Below are 21,944 nucleotides of genomic sequence, written 5' to 3' on the forward strand. Positions count from 1 at the left end.
ATATATATATATATAATATACACACACACACACACACACACACACACGTACATATATACACACACCCACACGAGTTAACCAGGGTGAACAAGGGACAGGTGGAGGTGATTAGCTGTCATGTGATTAACAAGGCTAGCAGAGCAGGTGAAGCCAAAGACCACCAAGGTGGAGCAGATGACCTCCACAGCAGAATAGATGGGGCTGAAGATCCCCACGGCAGAGCATATGGAGTTGAAGTCCACCACGGTGGAGGGTGCAGAGGCAGTTACGGCCTCTGTGGCCATAACTGGACAGAAGGAGAGTTCTCTGAGGCAGAGAGCACTTCTGTGGTCATTATATGGCAGGCAGGGTGTTTGGAGACGGCCTCCATGGTCGTGACAGGATGAGCAAAGGATTCAGGGATGGCTTTTGTGGCAGTGACAGGACAGGCAGAGAATTCAGAGATGACCTCCTTGGCCATAACAGGCCAATACTCAGAAGTGGCAGCAATGATGGAACGAGACTCTGAAATAGCAGCCATGACAGGACGAGACGCAGGAGTGGAGGCCATGATGGAATGAGACTCTGTAATGACCCCATGACAGGGGCCTCCTCCACCTCTCCCACTGTGAAGGAGGAACCACATAGCTGCAGGGCATGGTCCAGAAATTCACAAAGTGTCCTTCGAGGATATTCTGAATGTGGTCCTCGAGGGAGCGTGTGCCCTGTCGAAGGTGAATTAGCCTAAATGCTGGATCCATACCTTGGTCTGGTGTTCTGTTAAGCTGGTGATCTCAGAAAGGAGGTAGAGCAGGATCCAAATGCAGTGGCTTATTCAATAAATGACAAAAATGCACACAGCCAATCACAAAAACAAAATGGAGTAGATCCACAAGGAACAAAACTAAACCCACAAAAAACATAGGAACAGAACTGAAGAAAAACCAACACACAGCCACAATGGACAACACCAGACAAAGACACAGGGTTTTATACACACACGTATATATATATATATATATGGTGATTAACACGGGTAGCTATGGTAACAAACAAAGGGAACTATGAAGGCAAACAAGACAGCACAGGGAACAAAGCAAACAGTAACTGAACACAGGAAGCAAAAACAGAAACAAAAGAGAGCAAATACATTACAAAACAAGACACTTTAAACACAAAACAGGGAAACACAAGACAGGACTGTAGCACAAATATTGCACCACTATTTAAAAACACAAGTAAACAATAATGTATAGTCAGATGGTCATTATCACAAAATGTAGTCTGACAGAGTGATCAAGATAATGGCTGTCTGACTAAAGAGAAATGCTCATTATGTTTCACTCAGTACTGCACATATGCTAATTATATATGCATTTTAATTTACATACAGTATATCATTAGCATTCTGATACTTGATTAAGCATCAGTGTTATTATATTAGTGTGTGGTCACACTGGTTTATCAGTATATTGATTATGAGAGCTTATTAGATTGTCCTGGATTCTGTCATACTTGCCTGTTTGGAGTGTAGAGAATATTCCCTCATTAACACAAGAGCTCTGCTAGAAAAGAGAGTCTTGCAATTCAGTACTGATGCAACCACATATGTATCCCACAATTCATCAGAAATGGCGAAATCTATCTATGGTTACATAAATACCACTTTAAAAATAGTCACTTTGAATGAGATGTTCTTAATGCCAATTATCATAATGGCTCACCTGTAAGTATGATGAGGCAAACAGACAGGCCAAGTAAAATCTGCATGCTGACATCCAGAGAGATTTCCTTGCCACCCGATGGGCAGTGACCTGTAGGCTGACACGCACACACTCTGATGGTAAGAGTGGTGGTACTGGACAGAATGGGGGAACCGCTGTCTCTGATCACCACAGGAAGATGGTAGTGTGTGCGATCATGTTGGGTAAAGGTGCTCCGCCGTGCCAGAATGCTAGCTGTGTTATCTGTGACAGTTTCAGATTATGACACAATTATATATACACACAGTACATCATGTAAACACGTGGTACACGCTCAAAAAATTAATGGAAACACTTAAATCTCACATTGGATCTCAATGAATGAAATATTCAAGTTGAAAACAAAACGATCAAACCTCCAAACCAAAACCTCTTTGCGGTGGCACATATGAATATGCCATCCTGGAGGAGCTGGACTACCTGTGCAAACTGACTGGGTTGCATGTACTGCCTCAAGTAGTGCTACAAGTAGTGAGAAGGACGCTAACAAAACACAAAACTAGAGAAAAATCAGTCAGGAAGGATAAGGAGAGACCACCTGCAGAACCATTCCCTTTTTAGGGGTTGTATTGCTGTTGCCTCTCCAGTGAACCTGTTGTCACTTTCATTTGCACCAAAGCAGGTGAAACTGATTCACAATAACTTATGCTTCCTAACTGGACAGACTGATGCCCTGTGCACACGAACACAGGTATTTTCAAAACCGCAGCTTTTTCTATGCAGTTTGGCCATTCGTCCACATGCAAACGCAGCACCAGGTCACTGAAACCGAACATTTTTTAAAACTGCTGCCAGAGTGAAGATTTTCAAAAACTCCGGTTGCAGTGTTATCGTGTAGACGGCGAAACCGAAGATTTTGGCATGTGACGTCGGAGCATGCGCTGTTATCTCCGCTTACTGGAAACTTTTTTAGGCTTCTGATTGGCCAACATTTTGCGTTTTCATGTGGACGGAGATTTTTTTTTTTTAAACGGAAGAAGGCAAAACTCTGTTTAAAAAAATACCCGTGTACGTGTGGACATGGCCTGATATCCATGAAGTTTAACTGACTTATGCCGAGTTCACACTGCACGATTTTAGCCCAAATTTTCACTCACCGTCAAGTTTTGAAAAATCACAGACAAATGTCTAAAATCTGAGGCAAATTGGTGCTCGTTCACGCGAGTGACAATCACACAGTGTGTATTATCAAAGACACAATCTGAGAGAATCGCCTGCAGTGTGAAATGAGTTCTGACTGAAAACTACATCGGCGATGACCTGCAGCCAATGAGAGAGCAAGATACAAGGCAGCGGGAAGTTCGGAAAGGAGTGATCTTGCGTTATTTCACTTATCACTTTTCGCGTGCGTTTGGTTGTGAAATGTAGTTTGCGGACCAGACAGAGTTGTCTGCGATTCTTCCTATTGTAAAGTCATGCAGTGAGTAAGCTACTGTCGCTGATACATCGTGCAATGTGAACACAGCAGCAACTGAATGCTACCCCAGATTGTCATGCAGTGTGAAAACAACAGTGATCCGACGACTTTGAAAATTGTGCAGTGTGAACTCGGCATTAGTGTTATAATGTGTTGATTTAGTGTTCTCTTAATTTTATTTTTTTTTTAAGTTGAGCAGTGTACATGTGATTTCTAAGGTACTATGTTGAGTTTTTTTTCATGTTAAATAAGTCAGAAGTCAAATTGTTATTGTAAAAAAAAATAATAACTTCAAACTATAACTATATACTGTTAAAATCATCTAGATTCAGTCAGGTTTACCACAGGTAATTAAAAAGTGCTGTCTGTGTGCATGTGCCTGGCAGACATATTTTCTGCTGAGTTCAGCATGGAGCTCTACTCGCTGCTTGGGCGAGACTGTTTAGCACAGTGCTGCTCACATTTGTTGTGTGAATAATCTATACTTAACATTGGCAACAAAATAAATATGCACCACTTACTGTTTGTGCGCAGGTGTAAGGTGTGTGAAACCAGCCATTCTAAACTTAGAAAGCTCATGTTGTGACATACCTTGGTTGTCTCTGATGGTGAAGTTGGGGTTGATGTGTTTGTCTGGGATCATGGAGAAATAGAAATGATGGCCGTCTACAGGATCATCTGCATCAGTGGCACTGATCAACTCAATTAGCTTTAAGTGAGACATACATAGAACACATAATCTGTGCATGTACCTCAATTTATTAACAGTTCAATCTCAAATAGTTAGATCCTTGCCAACAGGACATACTTTAACTATTATTTGCATACATAAATCTAGTGATTGTTAAAATGTTGGTTAACTCTGTATGTGTTTTATATATTTTCAATACACCAGTGCAGCTTAACCAGGACCAGGCCATTGTTAGCGGTTCATCTTTCCTTGATTTCTTTACTTCATTGAACTAAACAGGTGTTGTATCTAAAAGGGGTGAGCAAAATGAGCGAGCAATTCTCTTTAGAGACAGAGAAAGCTCTATATTGTCTCAGCCAATGAAAAATTTGAAAGATTTAAACTTTGTCTTTGTGTGTGTTACCTCTCCTGCCTGTGTGTCCTCACACACATAGGGCTGATAGTCTTGTGACAGGGTGGGCACGTTATCATTGATGTCAAGGACTGTGATGTGCAAAGACACTGAAGAGGAAAGCTGCTCATCACCTGAAAGACGCAGTAAAACATACATGTTATTCTTTATTGCCCATCAGTTACTATAGTTAAGAAGAGCTAAGGGAACTTACCAACTTTGGTTAAATAATATACCCCGTGCTCTCAGACAAGAGTACATAAAAGCGGAACAAAATGGGAAAAAAGGTAAGCTTCAGGTCTCTTTTGACATAAAAATGTGTTTAACTAACTATAAATGATTTGTGATAAAAGAAAAATAGTAATAAGGATTAAATAATACGACTCTTTAGACTGAGACATGTGATATTGTAGCCTTGTTCCTTTCTTGAATCATGTGAGGCAGTTCATAAAAGAGAGAATGGGCTCTTGCTATAGACGATAGATTGATATTCGTTATTCTCATCAGGGCTAAACCCAACTCCATAAATAAACCACACACTCTCTGATTCATTACATTTGTAGGCAAAACAGAGATATTTTCTAAGAGTAATACATCTTTCAAATCTGTAAAGACTCCACGTTTATTTGTGTGCACTCACAATAACAACAAATCGCACTTTTGTGAAATAATGAAAGCAAACAAGATGCGCTTTCTGCCGTCTCGGTCTGTGAACTTGAGCGCAAAACTCTGTGTATATCTTTGCCTTACAGACATTAAAAATATATATAGAGAGAGTGAAATGTCTACTTTCAAATGAACCAATTCAAATGGAAAACAAATATTCTCAGATTTATGGTATCCATAAATCACTGCATCACTACTGCGGAGATGACGAGTAAGTGTCGCCAAGTTAATCTCTTAAACAGAGAACAAAGAAAGCACTAATTTATCAAATTATTAAAATGTTAATGCCGTCTCCTTACTGTTTTTCACTGACACATTACTTCTGTCGGTGCGCTGTGGCAATGCGTAGGGTTATGCGTCTGCTTAAGCACTTATGGCTATGTAGGCAATTAAAGGCTCATTATAATGATTTAAACAGTTTATTAATATATTAATATTATAATATTATATATTATATAATATTATAACCAGTGGTGTAGTGGAGGGTAAACGCAGGTATACGGCATATACCCACTTCTTTATCAGTCGGCTTTGCCGTCATGGGGCATAAATTAAAAGTATACCCACTTCTCCAGGTACCACTACACCACTGATTATAACTATATTAATAGTTATATAATATATATTAATATATATATACAGGGCTGTACGTTCACTTTTTTTTTCACATAGCACTGGTGCTACAGAGGTTGAAAGTTTTGTAGCACAGGCCAAAAAGTTGTAGCACAAGTATAAAACGTCTGTTATCATGTCTGAAAACAAACAGAAGTAATGGAGTTCATCACTTAAACAGGCACTGATGTTGCATACAGAGCACAAAAAAATACAAACCATCAAAAACTCTCTTTTTAGACAAAGTTTTCTTAATTTGCTAAAAATGGAAGAGTGCAGAAACATAACACCTCTTACACTTTAACACATCAGTCAAGAGCAGTGAGTAATTTTTCTCTGTGTTTTGTTGTTTTATTAACATTAAAAGAATAGTTCACCAAAAATAGAAATTCTGGCATCTGTCTTTCAATTCTGTCATAGTGTTTAATTTGTATACCATCATTTACTCAAGTTGTTTTAAACCTGAATCAGTTTATTTCATCTGTTGAACAGAAGTTATTTTTGAAGAATGTGAGTAAGCAAGCAGTTGATGGTCCACAGTGACTTCCATGGTATTTTTTTCCTACTGTCAAAGTCAATGTGGACCAGCTACTGTTTGGTTACCCACATTCTTCAGAATATCTTATTTTGTGTTCAGCACAAGAAATAAATTAATACAGCTTTGGGTCAAAATGTGAGAGAGTGAATAATGACAGTCGGCAGCATGTTTAGTAGCTACTGTCCCTTTAAGAGCTGCACGCGTTTCTCTCTCAACTGTTTACTTTCATTTTAGACATAACCAGCTGTGTTTATATGTAAACCTTGTGTGTTTTTGACAGTATTAGACGCAAAATCAATCAGACGCGAAAGACGACTTAGTCCAATAATCAGGCGCTTTTCGACAGGCTCTCAGTGTGAGCGCGCTTCATGAGTACGCGCTCATAAAAAGCATATGCAGAACAGCCCGTGAATGAAATGTTTAACCAGTATGGCTTTAAAGCAGATGCAAATACTGTTGTTTTGTGATTGCGCATAAGTGCAGTGTCCCGTGAGATTAACTACCGCTGAGTTAACACTGATGTGAATGCATGTGGCATTGTACAGTATATTGAGACAGAGGAGCCAGAACTGCAGCTAACAGAATGTGCCTGTAGCACGATACAACGATATTTCTTCAAAAGCAGATCGTGGAGACATTTTAATCGTCCACGATCAAAAATCGTAAGCAAGCAGTTGATGGTCCACAGTGACTTCCATGGTATTTTTTTCCTACTGTCAAAGTCAATGTGGACCAGCTACTGTTTGGTTACCCACATTCTTCAGAATATCTTATTTTGTGTTCAGCACAAGAAATAAATTAATACAGCTTTGGGTCAAAATGTGAGAGAGTGAATAATGACAGTCGGCAGCATGTTTAGTAGCTACTGTCCCTTTAAGAGCTGCACGCGTTTCTCTCTCAACTGTTTACTTTCATTTTAGACATAACCAGCTGTGTTTATATGTAAACCTTGTGTGTTTTTGACAGTATTAGACGCAAAATCAATCAGACGCGAAAGACGACTTAGTCCAATAATCAGGCGCTTTTCGACAGGCTCTCAGTGTGAGCGCGCTTCATGAGTACGCGCTCATAAAAAGCATATGCAGAACAGCCCGTGAATGAAATGTTTAACCAGTATGGCTTTAAAGCAGATGCAAATACTGTTGTTTTGTGATTGCGCATAAGTGCAGTGTCCCGTGAGATTAACTACCGCTGAGTTAACACTGATGTGAATGCATGTGGCATTGTACAGTATATTGAGACAGAGGAGCCAGAACTGCAGCTAACAGAATGTGCCTGTAGCACGATACAACGATATTTCTTCAAAAGCAGATCGTGGAGACATTTTAATCGTCCACGATCAAAAATCGTCATATCGCACACCCCTAACTACCAAGTATAATCAATCTCACACACACAAACAAGTACAACGGAATCACTTCACACTATTAAGCGGCTGTGTTATGAACATGCAAAACTGTATCGCACGTGCGCTACAGTGGTAAATTTATTCATCGCACAGACCAGTCTTTTCGTAGCACGCACGATGCTGGCCAGTTTTTAACGCGGTGCGTCAAACCAAAAAAACGAGCCTGAGGCGTTATTTAAAAAATGACGTGCCGGTGTGCACACTCACATTGGCGCCCTTTGTTTAGTCACGAGGCGTTTAACGTCGGCGATAATCACGCGCGATAATCGTTCTGGTGTGCACAAGCCTTTGTTATTATTACTTAATCAAAACTACCCAACTGTAGTTTGATTGATGTTACTTGGAATGCACAATAAAAAATGTTTTATAAAAATGTATAAAAACAGAGTTCTGTTTTTGCAAATTAACTCTTCAATTCAACTCTTAATATACTGTATATATTATTGATGTATTACTTTATTATTTAATTATTTTATACTATTTCACAATATAACACTCATGTATCATCTTGTCTCTGTGTGAGTGTACGGTTCGAGTTCACTTGGGACAGGCGCTCTTTCATCCTTGTATTACACGTTCGGAGTGTGATGTTTGAATCATGGCACCCCTGTCAGTTCAGAGGCCCGTTTCAGAAAAGAGGTTAAGTGAAAATTCTGATTATGTTAACCCTGAAATGAGGGAAACTGGGTTTTCCATTTCAGAATGGAAGGTTTGTCAAACCTGAGAAAGCAGGGTAAATCAAGCCCGTTTCTCAAAGAGAGGTAACTTATACTCGGATTTGGTTACCATGGAAACTTACGCTGTGAACCTAACCTGGTCGGGAGCAGGTTTTCTTCGGTAAACCCCGAGTTTCTTTCGGTCTTCTACCCCTTTTTAAAGTGTAAGCGATGTTTAAATACCTCATTCATTCATTCACACTGCAAAAAAAATGCATTTCATAGTATTTGGGAATCTAAATTAAGTGCATTTTACTTAACCCTAACCAGAAAAATAAACAATGCAAATGGAAACAATAATTTTTCTTACCATATTGTCAGATTATTTGCAAAATAAGAAAAATACACTTAAAAGACTAAATACATTTGTCATTTTTCTTAGGTAGAAATTGCATCTTGATTTAAGAGTCTTTAGATATTTTGACTGGAAACAACAAGACAAAAATACTAAGTAAGAAAAGCATTTTTGCAGTGCAGGTACATTCATTCATTGCACATATTTTCATCATGCAGACACTCTGAAAGTGAAAAAAAAACGGCATGTGCTTTTAAAGGCCTACAGAATCCTGTTGATGAGGAGGCTGCATTAATTCTTAGGGAGTTACATTTACATCGGGAGAGGATTATTCTGAATTTTTTTGCCACATCCGCATGCATATTTATTTGAGCGCTACAATTTTCAAATGGTCGTTTTCTATATAACATCAGGGATGCAGAGCACATTAGTAAGGCCGCTGTGTGCAGAGCGGTGAGGAAAGTGTGTCTCGCTCTCACGATCTTTCTTAAAATATTTGTGTAGTTTTTGGAGCACAAACCCATCGAAAATGAAGCTGATCACTGTATGGAATGGAAGGTTGCCAGATGGAAGGGTACTTCAAGATATATATATATACCACCACAACAGCTGTTCCAATTTATTTGGTCATCTTTATTTCCTACAAATACAAAAGCAACAGTTATTCTTTTTCCTGTTGGATTTTAATATTCTTCCAATTCTCGGTATTGTGGCCATCTCCCCTTCATCTGTTCTTCATTATTTTTGCGAGCCTTTTTGCTGTTGGCTGAGTATAAGTCAAATGTTAATTTCATTACTCTAATTTAGAAATGCAACAATTTGGATTAGAGAACATTAATTATGTGTAAAAAGCATTAGACTATGTGGAAAAAGCTGCTGCGCACTGAAATAGACACTGAATGATATTTATTTAATGTCAAATGCTTGTAAAGTCATGTAGCCTACATTCATGAACCTTTTATGCTTAAAGCTTTACCTTGATTGAATTATAGTTGTATGCCTCATGTTTAGCTGCTTTTGTTGTTTTGTTATTTTTTCTTTTGCCTGTAGGATACCATAAAAAATAAATACTACTTTAATAATTTACTGTTCTGCCACTTTTTACTTTAGATATTATAACAGTGATTAAGAATTAAAGTTACGTATTGACTCAGAAATATGTGGACCTCTTTTTGCGGGGTGCTGTTGCCATGGTGAATCATAATTTCAGAGCTTCATTGATCATGGCTTTTCATAGTTGTGACGCATGTGCTAAACTCAGAAGGTGCATTCCAAATGGAATATATATCACCCTCTGAAGGGCACTTCGGAGTGAAAACGATCATGGCTGCCATATTGAAGGGTCGTTCCAAACCGAAGTGCTAAATACCGGCCACTTCAAAGGGCCCTTCGGAATGAAGGATTTCGAAGGGTACAACCGATGGACACTTAGGGCCCCCATGATCCTTTGCACAGGGAAGTTTGGCGTCACAGAGTTCGACTTCACCTGTAAATGTATGTATAGTATTTTTTTATACTACTGTAATATTTATTCAAGTTAGATTTGGTACGTTATTATGGTCAAAACGACATTGTACTTTAACAAAAATACTTTACAGCCACCTTTATCAGTCCATTCAAATGTTTCAAATGCATAGACACAAAATACATTACAAATAAATATATTACATTGCATATACAAATATATTATATTTTAACGTAAAAGATGATTGGGGGTCAACCAGCATACAAAATGATGCGACGAAGGCGCCTCCTTGATCGTCTTGTTAAGATGACGCAGAAGTGCGTTGGAACGCAGGGAGAGTCAACCTACTCAGAGTCGATTGAACTAACTCAATTCAGCTGTGCTGAACCCTAAAACTCAGTTTCCCATCTCAGGTTAAGTCAACTCAGAGTTCAAGTTTCAACTCAGAGTTGGTTGAACCTCCTTATTGAAACGGGCCCCAGTTTTGGTTCAGTGTCGGGGTTTAAACATTCGTGTTCCATGTGTTGTCTTTGTTGTGAGTGCAAGTGTTCAGTGCACTCATCTCGCGTCTTTGTTGGTTCTTGTGTTGTCATGTTTGTAGCACGTGGCTCGTGAGTGTTCTCTTTGGCTGTGTGCTGTTGTGTTGTCTTGTGTGAACACACGGATCATGAGTTCTCATTGGCTTTGTTTTTGTTATGTTTTGTGTGAGCACATGGCTTTGTTTTGTTTCTATGTGCCATGTGCTCCCCTGTCTTATTTGTCTTGACCCTGCCCTACATGTTAACTCATTATTAGTTCATCAACTGTCCTCCCTCTTTACCCTCCTTGTTTGCTTCCCAATTTATTCTCCGAGTATTTTCTGTCCTGTGCCAGTTTGTTGTGTCATGTTCATCTGTGTTTGCTCCCCTCATATCTGCCCAGCTAGCCTTGTCCTTCTGCTGCTGTGTTTCCCCCCCACTGGGTAGTTTAGTTTGTTTTATTTTATTATTAAATAAAAGCCCATGGGAATTCTGAAAAACAAAAAAATGAAAGGGCTGGTTTTGTTTTGCAGACCAGTGGCCTGTAGTACGAAGCGAGATGAACAACTTCAGGCCATAAGCAGCGCATATTTTTTCCGGCGTCCATGTTAACAGTTTAGAGTCCGGTATTCACACCGCACGCAGAGGCGACATGGCAGCGCGTAGCAGGAGCAGAGCAGGGGTGTATTCCTGAAAGTATGGTTAACTTACCGTCAGCTAAACACTGAACTTTCGATTGATTAACCCTAAACCTTGCTTATTCGAGGTATGTGGTTCCAAAAACGCATCCAGGAGTAAGTTCATTCAACCCAGAGTATGTTCCTGGTTAAGACTCAAGACATTCTCAACAGAGCGACGAATCGACGAGTCACTATGGAAACAGACGCTAAGAAAAAGTGCACCATGCTGTTTCTTCTTCTTTTGTTCAATGGTCGTTTACATGCTTAGTGCATAGCGCTATCTGTCACGCCCACTGAAGGCTCGTCAGTAGGCTCGTCACTTGCGCTGAAGTGAACTAACCCTGGAACATAACCTGCTCCGGAGCAGGTTATCTTCAGAAAGCAAGTTACTATACTGTAAGTTACTGATTTTGGAACCGAAAGCTGAGGTTATCCGCTCGCTTATCCTCAAACATACCCGGGTATGTCACATAACCTGCTTTTTGGAATACCCCCCAGAAGCGGCAGTGCAGCGATCGTTTTGGCGCCGAGTCTATTTTTGCTGCACGCACACGCTGAATTAAAGCCACAGTACATTGTTCTTGTTCAAAATAAGTTAAGAGTAAACACGAAAAATAGCTAATTTCACCATAAAATCAAATAATTGATCTGTTCCGTGTTTCCCAACCTCCATATGTCATTCAGCACTGTGAAAAAAATGCTTAATAAATGCATGAAAACACATCATTGCCAGGAGTTTTTGCCCAAATTTCTAAAGCTTGTTTAAATGATTAAAACTATAGTGTATATGAATATCTCAACGTTAATATTACTTTTATCATGCAAACTAGACTATACCGCATGGTATATGCATGTGTGTGGGACAGAGGGGAACACGAACGCATCACAGCAGAGTGTGCTGCCCATATCATAAATCAAAGCACATGAGAGACAGTTGTCTGAGAACACCTGAAAAACGTGACCGAATGAACGATACTCGTCTGTATTTGCAGTATACAAGCCGCGGTTCAGCTGCGCATGACAAACGCTGCCGGTGTGGAAGCTCAATGGGTGCGTGCTGCTCCCGCTCTGCATACGCACAGCTTCTGCGCTGCCTCCGATCTGCTTGCGCATCCAGTGTGAAACCAGCGTCAGAGGTGCAGAGGGAGTTTTGAGTTGACAAAACCTGACAAACCCAACCTGGTTTAGATCAGGGGTGTATTCCAGAAAGTGGGTTTTGTTGGAAGCTCAGAGTTTGTTAACCCCAAAAAAGAGAAACTCAGGGTTTTCGGTTCCAATAAAAGACAAAACTAAACCTCTCGGTAAGTTACCATAGTAACTTACTCTGCGAACCTAACCTGGTCGGGAGCAGGTTTTCTTCGGTAAACTCAGAGTTTCTTTCGGTCTCCTCTCCCTTTTTATAGCGTAAGCGATGTTTAAATAATTAATTCATTCATTCATGCGGCAAAAATGCTTTTATTGCTGAGATGTTTGCCTTATTTCAAGTACAAATATCTAAAAATTCTTAAATCAAGATGCAGTTTCTATATAAAAAATAAAATAAAACATTTAGTCTTGTTTCCTGGGGGAAACAAGTAACATTATCAGCCACTGGGGTAAGAAAAATAATCTTAAAGCAAATGGAAACCAGATTATTTTTCTCACCGCACCACTTTCATTTTCATCCTGCAGACACTCTAAATTTGACAAAAATGGCATGTCTTTTTACATGGGATCCTGTAGATGAGGAGGCTGCATTAATTCGTGGGGAGTTACATTTACATCAGGAGAGGAATTTATTTTACATAATTTTATTTTGCCATATCCACATGCATATTTATTTGAGCGGTACCACTTTTAAATGACGTTCACTTGATAACATCTTGCTGTGACCTCTGGAAGTAACCTAATAATTAGAATTTCCTTTAGGATTTCCAGTGTGGTTGGATGCATTGATGCTTTGACACAATCTGTATTGTTTAAAGTGCTATATAAATAAAGGTGACTTGACTTGACTAGATGATTATTTAAGTTAATCTGACTTACTGTCAAATGATTTGGTTCCATAAAGCAAACTTAACATAGATCCACCTCAGTCATTGTGGAAACTAATGATGGGAAACTAACCTGGGGCCTGATGTATAAACGTTGTGCAATTTTCCACGTACATATTGAGATTTATAAAAAATAAACTTGGCGTAAATATGTGCGCACCGTACGAGTACTCTAGACCGTGCGTACGCACTCTTTTACTGGTGTAATAGCGAAGCCTAATGATTTCAGACTCTCTTTTCCTTTCAATATACACATTTAGATTAAATATTCTGCTCATTAATGGAGTTAAGCATCGACATTATATAAAGTCATTATTCAAAAGTTAAACAAAAACTTATGAATTTAGATATTTAGACATATTTGTAGTGGATGCGCTGTTTTTTGATCACTTTTCTTGTTGCATGCTGTTTTAATGACAGCGAGGAGTGCTAGGTACACAGTAATGTTTCTTTAAACTGCAGATCTCATGTTAAGAGAAATTGTTTTAGCAAGGACATCAACGATGCGCACTTACTTCGATATTGTGGCAGACACTGCTGGATTCAGTGGTCGAACAGTCCACTGGCAAGTTTAAATAGGTCCGAATATATTAGCCTACTGCACAACCAAGGCTGCACGGAGGTGTTTATTTCATGAACATTCAGAACATTATGAAAATAGCATTGTGATTGAAGGATAGAATCTAAAGCAAACAATAAGATTTGCACGTTTCTTTTTTTATAATATGTTGTCAGTGACACCACGTCAGACAATTATGTACACTTATTTACACACACCGTATTTCTGGGGCCCGTTCTTCGTACGTCGCTTATTACATCCGAGATGAAATGTCACATCCAAGATGATATCATCTCGCTAATCAGGATCTGGCTAATTCAGTTCTTCGAGCGCACCTGTTGTTGATGATTAGTATGGCTGGATTGAGTTATCTGAGATAATTGCGCGTTCATGGGTTGGTTTAAAAGGGGCTATGTATCGATACTCAAAACCACGATCAGCAATGCAGCAAGACAGCAACGTAATGACATCATATAATTAAAAAAGACACCTGACGAAAAACTTGACAAATTTTTGGACTTTTATAAGGAAACAGCCAAGCGAACAGAACTACATAAATGTTATAATAGATCAATGAAATGTGCACTGTTTTTATTTTATTAAAATTTTTTACATGATTCCCAATTATTTACATTCACGATTTCTAATATTTGTACAGGCTTTACATTTTTATCTCAATGTAGTAATTAGCAATTAATTTATTTATATTTTTACAGATTTGTTACGTGACAGCATTAATTAAAGTTTCTTAAAGGGTCAAGATCATGTTATCTGCATCTCCTGCACTCCACCAAGCCACTCCCATAATAGCTGTCATCACTCAAATTAATGCACGACTCTACATTATCCGCCTGCTCCGGAGCAGGTTTAAGCTTATGGACCTGTTGCTATGACAGCAACTCCGGCATGAGCTTCGAAGAACCAAACAATCCAAGATCATGCCAAATCATCATGTCGTCAAATCATACGTACACTTTTAAGAAAAAATCTACGGAAAGTTTTGTACATGAGGCCCCTGGGGTCTCATTTATAAAACTCTCCATAAATTTCTTCCTAAAAGTGTACGTATGCACAAAAGCTAGATTTTGCCAGAACCTGTGCAAAAATCTCTTTATAAATCCCAGTCAGAGTAAGTTTGTGCGTACGTGCATCTCCATCCCAACTCCTCCCCGAAATCACCATATATGGAGCTTACAACGCATAGTTTTACTAAGCATAACCTCATCTGCATATAATTTCCATGCACATTCCATCCACGTGACACCATGTTTAACACCATCGAAGGTACAAGACATTACAGTAGCCCCTCACTGCAGAACAAAGATCCATGGTGCGGGGTTGGATCCACATCTAGGGGGTGGAGATGGTAGGTTTAGGGGTGGCGATGGGTAGCTTTAGGTATATGTAAGGTGGGAGGAGTTGGATCTGGATCAAACCTCGCTCCCTGGATTTTGTGTTCTGCAGTGAGGACCATCTCAGACATTAAGGGAATATGAGATATGGACTATAAATGCTATTTGTGCCATACACAATTTTTATTGCTAAAAATCATCCAGTATTCTTGTTATGTTTTAGAATAAATATATCAAAATATCCATAAAAACAAAACTGTTTAAAATAGTTCTCAGATAAATATTTTAGAATAGAGTTGAGCTCATTCTTTTCCACTGGCCAAATAGTATTTAAATTGTTTTAAACAATCTAAATCAAATTAAAATGATGCAGCTTTGCTAATAAGGTGAAAATTGTAGGATCTCTGTCTTCAAACGGACCTACTTACACTATTGAGTCACACATGAAACAATCACATTCCATTGAGACAAACTGAGAAGCACCCTATGCAGCCCTCTGCGGTCGTAAAACTCATGCAGGGTCAGTGAAGTGTCTCCGCAGTTCCTGTCCTATCTAGCTTATGGTCTCAAGAGACAAGTCAAACCTTGCCAAGATCACGTTACCTCGCTAGGAGCTTACAAAGTATTATAAGTGTATTGACCAGTGGCCAAGGAAAAATACAAATAGTCTGATTGTTAAGATACACGGACGTTAACGTCTCGCTGGACGAACAGTTGATTAAAGTGTAAACTATCAAATTTGAAATCAGTTCTAATCAGGTTGACTTCGAATTTTCAGATTCGAGTCCTCTCAAAACCTGAATGAATTAATAATAATTAATTCCCTAAGAAAAGTAAACAGACATTACAGTGTCGCCCTCTGGGAAAGCTCGTAGGTGATAGGCGCAGCTAAACCAATGAGCGTCTTTTGCTCTGGTATACTGAATTTTCATATCCAGCCAGGATGAACCAAGTTGTATACACAGTGGTATTTTTCATAATGTTGTGGAGATGCTTTCACACGACATCAACACGTGCAGCGTGCAGCGTACAGTAAGCTATTATCACTAGACCTATTCAAATCGGACAATGGACCATTCGACCACCAAATCCAGCAGTGTTTGCCATAATATCAAAGTAAGTGTGCATCATTGATCATTGTTTTCACAAAAAATATTTTCTCATAACATGTGATCTGCAGTTTAATTTAAAGATGAATTATTTTGCGACTGACGCTACAAAACAGAGTTTTCTAGCTGCTATGTTTTAATGTAACATTAATTATTAAATAGGCTATGTCTAAATTCATATAATTTTGGTTTAACTTCTGTGTAATGACTTTATGTAATTTCACCATTAATGAGAGTGGAATATTTAATGTAAATGTGTATATCTACATGAAAACAGAGTTTAAAATAATTGTTTACTTCATTACTTTTCTCTCTCCAAGAAAAAAAAGTCCGTACGCATGGGTCAGAGTTTGCGTGCAGGTGCACACATTTTCCTGTCTAGGTTGTTTTTATAAATCCCACCTTTTGCGTAGGAAGTGGCGTACGCCTCTTTCAGGGAATGTTTTGTGCGTACGCAACGGTTATAAATGAGGTCCCTGGTCTGGGTCAGGCTAACTGTCAGGCTAAGCTGAGTTTCTTTAACACTGACCAATAGGAATGCAGTGGTATTACCACTGAAACTCTCAAATACAATTATTTGACTTTATTAATCACCATCAGTCCAAAAATAATAGAACAAAGAAAATGCAACTTCAATAATAAATCAATTCAATAAAAATATAGGCTACAGTTGACTGTATTTAATGTATTGTGCCTAAGATTTAATGACATTGTTTTAAGATATATGAAAACATTTTAACATGGTTGCTACTTTCGCATTCAGTTGATCAGCAGTTTTTAGCCATGCAGCCTTTCGCTCTCGTTTTATGACAGCTACCTTTTATGGTTATTAATAGAACATTAGAATCACATAAGTCTTGCCCACTCCTGACAGCAAAATGGATATATTTGCATGACTTTCTAAGATTTACAAATGGAGAATATCAGTTCCTCTTCAGGAACTCGAGCTGCATCGGAGGACGCTTTGGGAACGTCCTTCAGCGTAACCGACTCTGAACCCCGTGTGTAATCAGTCCAATAGATGGGCGAGACGTCACGGGCGGGTGACGTAATGACCAGGAAGCTATAAAAGCACATGTGGTGGAACCGGCATCAGCTTTCTGTCATTCAGCAAGCGCTCTGTGTGTGTGTGTGTCAGTCTGATATTCATTTGTGAGGCTGAGCAGCAGAAGAGTAAATTAGATGAGCGTTTTCTGCGTGTTAAGCCGCCACCTCCGCGCCGGAGCCTGCCTTTTTTCCCTGACCTCCACACCGAGGTGTCAAGGTTGTGGGGAAGACCTTTCTCGGCCCGCCTCTTTATCCCCGCTTCTGATTACTATGACAATGTGGCGGGGATGAGTGAGCGCGGTTATAAGACGATGCCCCGGGTAGAACAGACGCTCGCGAGCTATCTGTCTCCCGACGCGGTGTCGTCTTTAAAGGCTCCGGCATTGCCTTCAAAGCCGCTACTTACAACATCAGCGCTGGTGAGAAAGGGGTACTCAGCAGCGGGTCAGGCTGGTGCGTGTCTACACACCATGGCGGTGTTAAAGGCGTTCCAAGCCGACCTGCTCAAAGAGCTAGATGAGGGTGAGCAGGTAAAATCCGAGGATATTACCGAGCTCAGGAGGACCGCTGATTTGTCTCTCCGCGCCACTAAAGAGACCGCCCGTGCCATCGGCAGGTCTATGGTAGCTTTGGTGGCGGCAGAGAGGCATTTATGGCTGACCTTATCTGATATGAAGGAAAGAGATAAGGTCTGCCGAAATCAGTTCTAATCAGGTTGACTTCGAATTTTCAGATTCGATTCCGTTCAAAACCTGAGCTAGAATAATAATGATTAATTCCCTAAGAAAAGTAATCAGACATTACAACATCTTTTTGCTATTTTAGTGGAAACAGATAGGCATATTTATTGCAGTGTAAATCTGACTCGCACGTTCTTTGACAAAGTATTTTAAAAAGGAAATGTGCAAATCTTACTGTTTTCTTCAAGTTGTATCCTTCAAACACAGTGGTATTTTTCATAATGTTGTGGAGATGCTTTCACACGACATCAACACGTGCAGCTGCGGTTGTACAGTAAGCTATTATCACTAGACCTATTCAAATCGGACAATGGACCATTCGACCACCAAATCCAGCAGTGTTTGCCATAATATCAAAGTAAGTGTGCATCATTGATCATTGTTTTCACAAAAAATATTTTCTCATAACATGTGATCTGCAGTTTAATTTAAAGATGAATTATTTTGCGACTGACGCTACAAAACAGAGTTTTCTAGCTGCTATGTTTTAATGTAACATTAATTATTAAATAGGCTATGTCTAAATTCATATAATTTTGGTTTAACTTCTGTGTAATGACTTTATGTAATTTCAGTTATGTAATTTCTCCATTAATGAGAGTGGAATATTTAATGTAAATGTGTATATCGACATGAAAACAGAGTTTAAAATCATTGTTTACTTCATTACTTTTCTCTCTCCAGGAAAAAAAAGTCCGTACGCATGGGTCAGAGTTTGCGTGCAGGTGCACACATTTTCCTGTCTAGGTTGTTTTTATAAATCCCACCTTTTGCGTAGGAAGTGGCGTACGCCTCTTTCAGGGAATGTTTTGTGCGTACGCAACGGTTATAAATGAGGTCCCTGGTCTGGGTCAGGCTAACTGTCAGGCTAAGCTGAGTTTCTTTAACACTGACCAATAGGAATGCAGTGGTATTACCACTGAAACTCTCAAATACAATTATTTGACTTTATTAATCACCATCAGTCCAAAAATAATAGAACAAAGAAAATGCAACTTCAATAATAAATCAATTCAATAAAAATATAGGCTACAGTTGACTGTATTTAATGTATTGTGCCTAAGATTTAATGACATTGTTTTAAGATATATGAAAACATTTTAACATGGTTGCTACTTTCGCATTCAGTTGATCAGCAGTTTTTAGCCATGCAGCCTTTCGCTCTCGTTTTATGACAGCTACCTTTTATGGTTATTAATAGAACATTAGAATCACATAAGTCTTGCCCACTCCTGACAGCAAAATGGATATATTTGCATGACTTTCTAAGATTTACAAATGGAGAATATCAGTTCCTCTTCAGGAACTCGAGCTGCATCGGAGGACGCTTTGGGAACGTCCTTCAGCGTAACCGACTCTGAACCCCGTGTGTAATCAGTCCAATAGATGGGCGAGACGTCACGGGCGGGTGACGTAATGACCAGGAAGCTATAAAAGCACATGTGGTGGAACCGGCATCAGCTTTCTGTCATTCAGCAAGCGCTCTGTGTGTGTGTGTGTCAGTCTGATATTCATTTGTGAGGCTGAGCAGCAGAAGAGTAAATTAGAAAATCCAGCAGTGTTTGCCATAATATCAAAGTAAGTGTGCATCATTGATCATTGTTTTCACAAAAAATATTTTCTCATAACATGTGATCTGCAGTTTAATTTAAAGATGAATTATTTTGCGACTGACGCTACAAAACAGAGTTTTCTAGCTGCTATGTTTTAATGTAACATTAATTATTAAATAGGCTATGTCTAAATTCATATAATTTTGGTTTAACTTCTGTGTAATGACTTTATGTAATTTCACCATTAATGAGAGTGGAATATTTAATGTAAATGTGTATATCTACATGAAAACAGAGTTTAAAATAATTGTTTACTTCATTACTTTTCTCTCTCCAAGAAAAAAAAGTCCGTACGCATGGGTCAGAGTTTGCGTGCAGGTGCACACATTTTCCTGTCTAGGTTGTTTTTATAAATCCCACCTTTTGCGTAGGAAGTGGCGTACGCCTCTTTCAGGGAATGTTTTGTGCGTACGCAACGGTTATAAATGAGGTCCCTGGTCTGGGTCAGGCTAACTGTCAGGCTAAGCTGAGTTTCTTTAACACTGACCAATAGGAATGCAGTGGTATTACCACTGAAACTCTCAAATACAATTATTTGACTTTATTAATCACCATCAGTCCAAAAATAATAGAACAAAGAAAATGCAACTTCAATAATAAATCAATTCAATAAAAATATAGGCTACAGTTGACTGTATTTAATGTATTGTGCCTAAGATTTAATGACATTGTTTTAAGATATATGAAAACATTTTAACATGGTTGCTACTTTCGCATTCAGTTGATCAGCAGTTTTTAGCCATGCAGCCTTTCGCTCTCGTTTTATGACAGCTACCTTTTATGGTTATTAATAGAACATTAGAATCACATAAGTCCTGCCCACTCCTGACAGCAAAATGGATATATTTGCATGACTTTCTAAGATTTACAAATGGAGAATATCAGTTCCTCTTCAGGAACTCGAGCTGCATCGGAGGACGCTTTGGGAACGTCCTTCAGCGTAACCGACTCTGAACCCCGTGTGTAATCAGTCCAATAGATGGGCGAGACGTCACGGGCGGGTGACGTAATGACCAGGAAGCTATAAAAGCACATGTGGTGGAACCGGCATCAGCTTTCTGTCATTCAGCAAGCGCTCTGTGTGTGTGTGTGTCAGTCTGATATTCATTTGTGAGGCTGAGCAGCAGAAGAGTAAATTAGATGAGCGTTTTCTGCGTGTTAAGCCGCCACCTCCGCGCCGGAGCCTGCCTTTTTTCCCTGACCTCCACACCGAGGTGTCAAGGTTGTGGGGAAGACCTTTCTCGGCCCGCCTCTTTATCCCCGCTTCTGATTACTATGACAATGTGGCGGGGATGAGTGAGCGCGGTTATAAGACGATGCCCCGGGTAGAACAGACGCTCGCGAGCTATCTGTCTCCCGACGCGGTGTCGTCTTTAAAGGCTCCGGCATTGCCTTCAAAGCCGCTACTTACAACATCAGCGCTGGTGAGAAAGGGGTACTCAGCAGCGGGTCAGGCTGGTGCGTGTCTACACACCATGGCGGTGTTAAAGGCGTTCCAAGCCGACCTGCTCAAAGAGCTAGATGAGGGTGAGCAGGTAAAATCCGAGGATATTACCGAGCTCAGGAGAACCGCTGATTTGTCTCTCCGCGCCACTAAAGAGACCGCCCGTGCCATCGGCAGGTCTATGGTAGCTTTGGTGGCGGCAGAGAGGCATTTATGGCTGACCTTATCTGATATGAAGGAAAGAGATAAGGTCTGCCTCATGGACGCCCCGCTTGCGCCTTCTGGCCTGTTCGGCGACGCCATCACTTCCGTCATTGACAGGTACCAGGAGGCTTGTAAACAGGAGGCGGCATTCCAGCGGTTCCTTCCTCGCCGCTCGCTAGCTCTGGGGGCTGCTGGGTGGGAGCAGCCCCCTCCGAGTACCAGCTCCTCATACAGGGAGGCACAAAAGCAGAGCGTTGCCTCACGTGCTCCCCCACGTCGGGACCATGAGTGAAAGCGACGCTCTGAGTCGGGGGCCTCGAAGTCTAAGCCGGATCTGTGGACCGTACTTAAGACTAAGATGTCCTCAGCCAAGAAGTCCTGATGCCACCGGCCCAGGACTCATGAGGGCAGACCCCTCTGGGGTGGAGCGGGTTTCACCGCATTACACTGTGTCCGTCTCGCCTCAGTTCCCTCAGGAGATCGGTCTGCTAACCCTGCCATAGTTACAGGGCACAGCGGTCTCCTGCGAGCACCACTCTCAGTCACCGCCCGGGAACGTAGCGGTGCTAAGAGGCTTGCCACCTCCGTGGAGGTCTCTAGAGCAGCTGGTTCGGTTGTCCCCTGCCGGTCCGCCGTTACAGGGCACCGAGCTAGCTGCTCTCATTACACCAGAGGTCAGTCTCGAGAGACTGATTCCCTTAGTA

General features: G+C 40.2%; 1 protein-coding gene across 1 annotated transcript in view; it reads right to left on the reverse strand.

Annotated features, from left to right (window-relative positions):
* The window catches only part of cdh19 (cadherin 19, type 2), a 74,074-nt gene that overhangs the window by 15,454 nt on the left and 36,676 nt on the right, over positions 1–21,944 (reverse strand). Inside the window, exons 9-11 of the mRNA XM_016443292.1 lie at positions 4,254–4,375; positions 3,751–3,868; positions 1,704–1,946 (exon numbers count right to left, since the gene is read on the reverse strand). Coding sequence (XP_016298778.1) covers positions 1,704–1,946; positions 3,751–3,868; positions 4,254–4,375 — 483 coding nt within the window. The remainder of the gene's footprint in view (positions 1–1,703; positions 1,947–3,750; positions 3,869–4,253; positions 4,376–21,944) is intronic.

Source organism: Sinocyclocheilus anshuiensis, unplaced genomic scaffold, assembly GCF_001515605.1.
Source record: "Sinocyclocheilus anshuiensis isolate Anshui unplaced genomic scaffold, SAMN03320099.WGS_v1.1 scaffold631, whole genome shotgun sequence".
Lineage (NCBI taxonomy): Eukaryota > Metazoa > Chordata > Actinopteri > Cypriniformes > Cyprinidae > Sinocyclocheilus > Sinocyclocheilus anshuiensis.